At 42.5% G+C, this 9,643-nt stretch overlaps 1 protein-coding gene across 2 annotated transcripts; it reads right to left on the bottom strand.

Annotated features, from left to right (window-relative positions):
- Nucleotides 1-216: 216 nt before the first annotated feature.
- Nucleotides 217-9,425, bottom strand: ccdc22 (coiled-coil domain containing 22). 2 transcript variants are annotated; one of them, XM_068597119.1, is made up of 16 exons: nt 9,042-9,425; nt 8,661-8,838; nt 7,900-8,032; nt 7,047-7,153; nt 6,297-6,381; nt 5,877-6,046; nt 5,210-5,425; nt 4,924-5,100; nt 4,501-4,620; nt 4,279-4,395; nt 4,087-4,188; nt 3,796-3,903; nt 2,525-2,620; nt 2,355-2,414; nt 2,181-2,255; nt 217-968 (listed from the first exon to the last, which is right to left on the bottom strand). In XM_068597119.1, the coding sequence occupies exons 1-16, from the start codon at nt 9,089-9,091 to the stop codon at nt 855-857; spliced, it is 1,908 nt and encodes a 635-aa protein (XP_068453220.1). In that variant the 5' UTR covers nt 9,092-9,425; the 3' UTR covers nt 217-854. The 2 variants fall into 2 exon arrangements, with proteins under 2 accessions (XP_068453220.1, XP_068453221.1); XM_068597120.1 differs by having other exon boundaries at nt 4,924-5,097.
- Nucleotides 9,426-9,643: the final 218 nt, after the last annotated feature.

Genomic DNA, 9,643 nt, shown 5'->3' with positions numbered 1-9,643 from the left:
AGAGGACAGACTGCTTGAGAAACACACCGGCATATGCCAATCGAACAGCGGCTTTCACCAGTGAATCAGAGAAAATGATATTCTTCAATACATTACAACCTAAATATTTGCAGACACCTAATTGGTGTTAAAAGTGCAACTGAGCATTGTGGTGTAGATGATGTCAAAAAGAGTCGGCCCTCTCACCATGACCAGCGTCTTAATGCGGACAAGAGCTGCTCTTCAAGTTTGTAAGGCATCTTTATTCAAGCTGGTACCAAATACACAACAATACTTTGCTGATGTGGCTGGACAACATTATTAATGGACTACATTCAAATGTCATTCACTCAACATATTCAGTTCAAATAGAATCATGACAACAAAGGAACTGCTAATGTATGAAAATGGTGGAATAATTGCCATAATAAAAATTCCTGAACAAAGATTTCAGTTTAATCAAGATATCTTATGAAAACATTTCAAACATCATATGAATGAATTTACATGAGAACAGAGGTCTGACAGCTCCCCCTGCTGGCCACCGAGGGCTTTCATCTGGGTACAGAGCATCAGACCAGTGCATAGACCCTCAGAGAGCAAGTCCAGCCGTAGAAATCAGTTTGAAATTAAACACTAGTCATCTTCATCCATTTATACAAGTTGTGCATTAAAATGCCAGGTTAGTTCCATGGTTCCAACATCAGCTAGCCTTTCTACAGAAAAGCAGGTCTTCAATGGCAACAGAGGGCGGTGTGTATGAACAGCGGTCTCTTCAGTGTGAAAACTGGAGAGCTGTTTCCATTCCCATTCACGTCCATAGGGATCCAGGTTCTTACCTCTACCTTGGCCTCAGAAGGCAAGCCAGGGCTTCTTCAGCCTTCTCTGACTTTGGCAGCGAGGGCAGAGTTCTCCTGTCGAATAGCCTTGTAGTCCTCCAGGATCCTCTCCAGGTTAGCCGCCGTTTTACTACCGTTTTCTGTATCGATCTGTGGAACATTCAAGATGCCAAAGATGAACGTACTTCCCTGAACAGTAAATCTCTGAACGTGCTGCTGCATAAAAAAAGAAAGAATACATTGTTTACATGTTTGGTCGAGCTTAGAATTCTGGTTTACAGTGGTTAAGAAATAGAATATGGAGAGGAAGGTGAAAGTTCACAGTTTGAATGGCTGATGGTTCCAAATTCAGATCTTTAATCACATGTTAAAACTATGAGCATGTGGGACAATAACTGAGTAGGATGGTTTTGAAAAAGAGATGAAGCCAGATTTTCCACAGTGATTGTGTTGGTAGAGTCATTTTAGTGTTTATCTAATGCCTTTGTAATAAAGTCAGAATCCTCCTTAGTGCTGAGTTTCCCCCTAACATCAGGTGCAGAGGGACTAGAGTATTGAAGAGTTGAAAGACGTGTTGTGCTGACATGAGACATTACACAGGAGGACATCTTCTTTAGCCTTTGTGCATCACAAGGAACAGTTTGGCTTTCACATTTTTCATAATTTTGGCTGTTAATAAATGAAATGAATGTTGGAAAGGGAGTGAGATTTATTTCATGTAATGCAAAACAAATACTAATCATTGTAATAACCCAGAATATACTTGTTTTGTATACAGTATACAAATATATATATATATATATATATATATATATATATATATATATATATATATATATATATATATAACATGCATTGTGTAAACAAACAAGTATGTAAAGGGATAATAATCTGGAAAACAATAAATATGTGTTAGATGTAATCAAAACAGAAGTTGGTCAAAAGATTCCATGAAAATGTTTTTGTAGTTTGTAGTTTGTAGCGCAGACATCTCTGGACATCAGAGCAGCTTGTTTTAGGAGGAAAAGGTTACGATCTCTTAGCAGCAACGGAGATAAAAGCTACTCTGAGACATTTGCTGGACGTTGTTGAAGACAACAAAGTGCTATGGAACGACTCATTTGTTCACGAGCTGTATGAAAAACGGACGGCTTATGAAACCAATCCCAAAGACCAACATCTTTGTAACAAGACAAGACAGCGTGGTACACTGCAACAACACGCATCTCATTTGTTCAATACACATGATATATATGTCAACACGATGGCATTTGAAGGGCCACTTCCAGTCTTTATGCTAAGCTAGGCTAACCACACCCTGCTCTCATTACAGTGTACAGAGAGATGAACTGAAAATCCTACCTGCTCCTCTAGATCTCGGATCTCTCTCAAGATTGTACCGGTGTCCTCGATGGTTTGGATTAACTGATTACAGTTCTATCAAAGAATGGAAGACGGAGAAATGACATGTCACATATTCTGATAGGAGCAACGGATAAGAAGAAATCCAAGACTCAGAAAAACATGATGACATACTTCATGCAGGGCAGCCAGGTACTTGTAAGATTTGCGGACGGATTCATCTTTTTTGGCGTCCTTCGAATGTCAAAAAATAAATGAATTAAAACAGGAAAAATTCAAGAATCCTCAGGTGTAAAGATGACACATACTGGTTCTTTTGTAATGAAGAAAATAGACTTCGCTACCTTGAAGACCAGCTCATCAGTGACAGCAAAGGTTCTGTCCAGTTTTCCTGTCAGGCTGTTGATCTCCTTCTGAAGCTCCTTTGTGTCTGACAAAATCTGCAAAGAAAGTGAGCAGAGTGGTGATGCGGGGCTGAACAGCTACAGATACGCACACAGCCTCTCCCTTACTCTTCTCACAGACCACGTCAATAACCATGGCTATGTCACAGCATTAAAGAAATCCTCATCTTTGCAAAGAAAACATAGATTTTAATGATTTATTTTTCCAAAAGAGGGGGCGAAAGTCTCAATAACCGCTGAAAGTTGAGTCTTGCTCTTTAGATGCCGAAGGTTACAGGATACACCTGACTATATTAGTGGATGCTAGCATGGAGCTAGTGGATTCAAAAAGGGGAAAAGCTTTTATTACAAAACCTATTTTTTCTCTGACAAAAGCAGTCAATGAATGGGGTCATCATTTTCACTTTTCATGCGTGTTTTTTTCTGATGATTCATTCTGGTGCGTCTGTGTCTCAAAATGATTTTGGTGATCCTAATGATGCTTGTTTTCAATATTGTGTTATCATCTGGCTCACTGACAGGAATGTCTTGAAGCCAGGATACGTCCCCTGGAAACATGAATTTGCTCTGTTTTTGATGGTCAATGCTTTCGTCTCGAGGAGACTTCAGGCTTTCAAACAATGTATTACATATGGAGATGGAGCGTTCCTGTGGCCGCATGAGGTCACGTGTAACAGAGCCACCTACATCCTCGCATGTGCGCTATCAAGCACAGCCAGTCTGCTACTTACAGATAGCAGAAATTTACAACTGTTCAATTTGTGGTATTACCACAAACATATAACAATGTGTATAACTGTAATACCCACTAATAATGCCAAATATAACTTTGACACCAAGTGGAGCGGATGCTTCAAATGTCCTTTTTGGAGTTCCACCTGGATCTTTTCATGAATATAATCCTGTAGAATGGTCCTACTTTGTCCCATCTAGTATCAGTGAGGCAGGTGCTCACTGACAGTGTAGTTACAGCCCTATACTGCCCTTTACCTGTACAAATACAGCCAAAGCCACTTATCTATACTGACAAGTCTTCATATTGCTGTGCAGAGGATTTGTGATTTTTTTTTCATTGACGACATAGAAATCAAAAGATGTCATATTACATCAAGTCCACTGTCTGCTTAGAAAGAGGATCTCTTCTAACCAACCAGCATTAGCTTGCTTACTTTATGCATTAGTTATTTCCGGTCATTTGTTATGAATTATACCTTGGTAATTTCCTCCTTCTGCTTCTTGATGTTGATGACGATCTCCAGGATCCTCTGAGTGTATGCTGACCGAGACACGTCCCGAGGAAGATTCTCCAACTCCGTTACCTGTGTCGGAAGAGAACAGAAACGATACAAACGGTCACAGACACATGTAGCACACGACTGATAAATACATGAATTAATGTTGAAACAAGCCTGTGTCAAAAATGGAAGAAATACACCTGTGCTAAAAAGATAAACAAAAAGTTATTGGCCAGCTTTCAAAAGCAAGTAAATTCAGTTCATTACCAGTTGTTTGTAGATTTCTTCCTTCTTCTTGGCCTCCTCTGTAGACACACGGATCTTATCATGCAGAGACTTGATTTCAGACAGCTTTCTGGATGACTCCAGCTAAGGAAAATAGAGACGAATGATCAGAAACCACAAGGTGTTTTAACTGGAGCAAATGAAGACACAAATCTGTTGAAAGGCACCACTTACATCTTGGTTGCTGCAGATTTCTTTGAGTCTGCGGTGCTCGTCGATGAGTGGAGCGCGGTGCTTCTCCCACTGAGAGGCCAGGTTCACCACCCGCTTGGCACTGGCCTCCACCAGAGCCTGGAGGAAGAAACATACAGGTTTCCACTCCATCCGAGTACCCTGCTGGGTTTGATAACTGCTCTTCAGTCAGCAGTTTTCAGAGGTCTCTCACAGCCCTCTTACCTGAAGCTTCAGCAGGTTGTCGTCTGCGTCTGGCAGCAAGTCGATTGTTTTCTTCTTCACCAGCATCTTGTCCTCGTTTTCAGAGTTCCCTAGATCTCTCTGCTTCAGCTCATCTAATACCTGGACATACAACACATCACATGTATGAGACAATAATCAAATCAGATAACCAGATAACCCACAGACCTTGTTGGGGGAGGAACTTTCATGGAGGAACTAGATTTGTGGATCAAAGTTTCTTCATGAAACAGTTTCAACCAATGTGTTCAAATGAATGCTCATATTCACGGTTGGAAGCCAGAAATCTTATCACCATGTGAAGCAGCATATCTAACATTGGCTGGTTTACACCAGCAAACGCACAAGTTCACAGCTGGGCCACATCAAGTCTAGGCTACGTCACTGGCCCTCTGTGTGCATTACCTGTGCATTGGTGACACTCATGTGCTTCATGTCTGCTGCTAGCTGTTCAACGTCACTGCAGAGCCGCTGGAAGTGCTCCTGGAGGGAAAGCTGCTCCTCCTGCTGGCGGAGCTGGATATCACTTTCTGACTGATGGCCGGCGGGGATGGAAGGGCTGGTTGCTGCTGCCGCCTGCTGCTGGACGGACGGACAGACATTTTGACAACTAACACTTGAAATGATGAAGGCACTTGCAAATGACAAAGTGTACACACACACACACACACACACACACACACACACACACCTGCGTGAAGGTGAAGTTCTGTGTGTGAGTGAAGTGGGTGCCCTTGGTCAGGATGTGGTCAGAGGGGGCAGAGCCTCTGAAGGCCTGCAGTATCTCAGACAGGTCAGAGGTGGATCGAGGACCCCCAAAGGCACTTTCAGCAGTTGGCAGTGCAGCAGAACGCAGCTGCTCCTCGATGCGTTTATGCAGCCGGGTCAGTTTCCTGGAGCCATACTCCTGTTCAACAATAAGACAAACTCATTCCATAAGGTTTGTAATAAATGTTACATCAACACGACAGCTTCTGCTAGGTATAGAGAATCTAACGTGCCAACATCATGTAGTTTCTACGGTACTAATCCCACAGGACTAACTGCATCACTTCTATGATCACAAAAACCTCTTCACACTTACTAGACTAATTAATACAAATGGAACCAAGAAACGAATAACATCAGCGCAGGGTTCCGGCACATCCCTCCCTACAAGACAGGTGTGTAAAAGAGATTGGATGGACACTGCAGTAAGTAAGAAAATCCGAAGGGACACAATAGGGCTACTCTCATCGTTGTTATCGTATATAGACTGTCAATCAACTTGAGAAAACAACCATTTCAGATGCATGTTCAGAGGGTCGAAAGCACAGCAGCACCAGACAGAACTGTGTGAAGTGTAAATGAGGATGTACCTGTGGTGTGAGACGAGACAAAAGTCCCTGACTGTTCCACTCGTTGTCCCACTCCTGAGCAGCACTCAGCTCAGCCGTGTGCTGCTCCAGTATGGACGCCACCACTGAAGCATGATGGGAAGGCTGGGCGGTCACAGGGGGAAGAATGTCTCGCTGGTAGTCATCCACCTCTGAAAGCACACAAGCGCTCATTAGTTTGTGGATGCCAGTTTGAAAGCCTCAAGTTCAGAATCAGGGGGCGACTCCTCTGGATGATTGATCCGGCTGATGATCGATCCGGTTGTTCATTTTAAAATGGGATCTATGGGGATTAATTTGCTTTTGGAGGTAGCCTCAAGTGACTAATTTTCAGGTTGGTGCCTGGGTGACACAGGGAACTGGAATCATGCAGCATGTGCTGATGTGCAGTAGGAGGCCTACCTTTTAGCTGACTCTTTCCTGGACCTTTAGAGCAGTGTGGCAAACTGAGAGGCTGGACGTGGAAGCTGTGCAATGCTCCTGGACTCTGAACAAGAAAACAATCAATTACATGTCAGGAAGCAACAGACTCTCTCTGGTCAGGTTACATGTTATAATAAACATGTTAATATCATGCATTCAGAGGACAGTCAAAATCAAGAAACAGTCATGGAACTATTAATAGGAACATCCCGACCTCAACTCAAGACATTTCCTACTGGTTATGTTCTGATAAGTTAAATCCAATGTTTAAATTTGACTTTATGTCTTACAGACTTCGACTGCATTAAGCCTTAGTCACCAATAAGAGTAAAATGTAGAAAAAATATATAACGAGCATGACAGCTTTCCATGGTTTTGTAACATATGTGTATTATGGAGTTGAGCAGATGTTTAATATCATAAATATGCAAAGTATTTTAACCGCTCTAAATTTCTATTCCAAAAATTCAGGATAATTATGTTACAGTGGAATTAGATTATTAAATGCCAGTTTGTATTTCAATAACATTTCTGAGAAATCATATTTTTTTCCCATCGGTTTGGTATGGCAGATGACTATCTGACTACAATACTCCATCAACCTCAGCCCCTCTCTCCTCTTGCTGATAGACTTGACACATCCCCACATTTTATGTATTTTTTTGTATGCATGTATGTATGTATGTAAATCACTTTTCAGAAATAAAAATGCAACTTTAAAGAGTTTACTTGTGTTTCACCGTGCAGTGGCAGTCTGCAGTTAGGAGGCAGCCAGGGAACGACCAACTGGGCTTTAATTGCAGCAGCGATGGCTCTCTGGAGGACTACAGATTTACCTACAGGAAGAGACGACAGCCTTGGATGACTCTTCAGTAAGTGGTAAGTCGTGGCAAAATGCTTCGTCATGCCTCTGAAGCGGACAACATTTCCTCATTTCTGCAGGACTGTGTTACTGATTCTAACTCTTTTTCTTCATGCGACAATGTTTTCTTTCAAACCTCCCAACATCAAACCGTGCCACTTTCTGTGGTGGGTTTTGATGAATGATTTATGATATGTGACCGACTGGTCACCCTCAAATCAACATATAGATTATGCTCGTTCTTATGCATTATGACATAGGACCCATAGATAGGGACCCATATATACACAGGGACCCATATATAGATCAAGACGCCATATCTTGATCCATGTCAATTATGTGTTGTTGACTCACCCAAAAAAGTGGTACTGTAACAAAAGCTGCTCACTTGACAAACACCAATCTTTGTTTTGGTAAAGAGGGATTAAATTCTACTTGAGGCTTATGGCTTATAGTCTAGTTGTTAAAAAACTTACTGAAACAACCATTAAGCTTAGATGCAGTTATTCTTGATGAAGGGTGCTTATTTATGTGAATCAAATGTAATCATTAGTGCATAAGTGTCATATTACATCATAGCTACAAACCAGGATTATAGTATGTATCTCAGGTTATGGCACAAATCCCAGCACATGTAACAATACACATAGTATATTTCTGTCTCTGTAAAGACAGGTGACATGAAACTGTGTAGAGGACATAGACTGGTGCTTCCCGTACCTGTCGGCTGGTCTGAGGCCTCTGCACTTTCTCTGGGTAGCTTCTCCACCAGGAACATAAGCAGGGACCGGATCTCTGGCTCGTTGCTGTATAGAAACGTCTGGTAGCCGATCTCTCCTTTATAACCAATGTCCTGCAAACCAATGGTTTGACGTATTAATAATACTGCTGAGGAACTACATGCATTGATTTGGGGATTCTATTGAGCTAGTATACTAGCTACAACAGACCGAACAGAAACAGTGCTGATAATGTCCACTTATGTTCTTGTTAAAGTGGATTTATTGAGCTAATGCAACCCATGAACGTCTCATAATTAAGGGCTCAAAAAGGTTTTCATTGAACATACTTTTAAAAGGTACAAACTTTATTTTAGGAGAACATTTCATTTAACAAAACTTTCAATTCAAGCTCCACTTAAAAGCTTATTACTAGGGTTTTCAACTGCACTTCATGGTCTTTCTCTGTTGATGTAATTTGCTCAGTTGGTCAGCTGTCATTTACAACTGACAACATAACATCTAATGACAAACACCATGAGATGTGGCTGAAAGCTCCTGAAAAACATAGTACATGGACTCCTTAGGGCAATGAATGACATCATGTCAGTCTACTTGCAAAGAACTATTTGTGTACACTGAAGCTTCTTATATCTGTTCACCACATATTGTATAGTAAACGTCCAAAGGTTGGCGTTGATTGTTATGTATTGTATCCTTCCAACCTGAATAAGTTTGGGCCATAACTCAGAGGGGTCTTACCTGACAGGCCTGTGCCAGACTCATGCCCACCCTGAAGCGGGCAGACATGCCTGGAGGGAGGGATGTGGGCAGCGGGCTGCCCAGGCCTGGATCGATCACCCGGATACATCTGACCACCGCCTCCACTATGAGCTCACTGCTGAACTGTTTGACACTGTGCGTCTCCTCGGCCACCTCTCTGTGGGTCACAAGTTCAACACGAGTTCCCCTCTGACAGTCATATTCACCGCCAGCTCACACCCTTGGCCTCCACCAGCCCGCCGGTCATGTGACGGGTTGTGTGACAGCGGGCTGTCACCAACACACTCAACAACACGTCAGTTCAACCACTCAGGCTCAGGCGGCATTGTACACAATTCATGAGACGCTGCTGATACTTACGTGCCGACTTGTTTGAGGGCATGAATCAAAATTTTGTCAACTTCTTCCATCGCTGAAGTTGTTCTGTAGAGATATCTATATCTATATGTATATAGATATATAGCTAGCAGGCTGGATGACGGCAGAGCCCCTGAGGCTGTGCATTAACGTCAAGTGAGCTAGTATTAGTGAGGGACTCCCATGGCAAGAAAATTAGCTTCCATCTTCTGTTAGCAAACTTAGGAACGAGCTACTAGTTATGCGCCAGGCTGCCACTCCTAACGGTCTTCACGGCGCATAGTAATGACGCAATGAACAGTTGTTCCGCGTGCCATACTAACCGACGCTGACCGTGGAGAGCTGCTACACACCTAACAAATCTGACACTTGTGTGGCTTCACTGGCTTGTTCATTGTGGAAATGAAGTAAAAAGGGAACTGAGCAAGGGTGTTCTGGGATATAGAGTTTCATTTCGAAAGGAACAAGTGGTAAACGAGCCATCTAGAAATACACTTCCCAGCATGCTCCAGCAAAGGCGATCTCATGACCGGAAAGGTGCTGGACAGCCGGATGGATGCTTGGTTGCCTGGTTGGGATCAGGATCGGACTGTCAAATGTGCTCA

This window comes from Clinocottus analis, unplaced genomic scaffold, assembly GCF_023055335.1.
Source record: "Clinocottus analis isolate CAN_PGR_092001 unplaced genomic scaffold, fCliAna1.0.p SCAF_4, whole genome shotgun sequence".
NCBI lineage: Eukaryota > Metazoa > Chordata > Actinopteri > Perciformes > Cottidae > Clinocottus > Clinocottus analis.
Note: the sequence above shows the minus strand (reverse complement) of the source record. Positions and strands in the feature narration are given on the sequence as shown.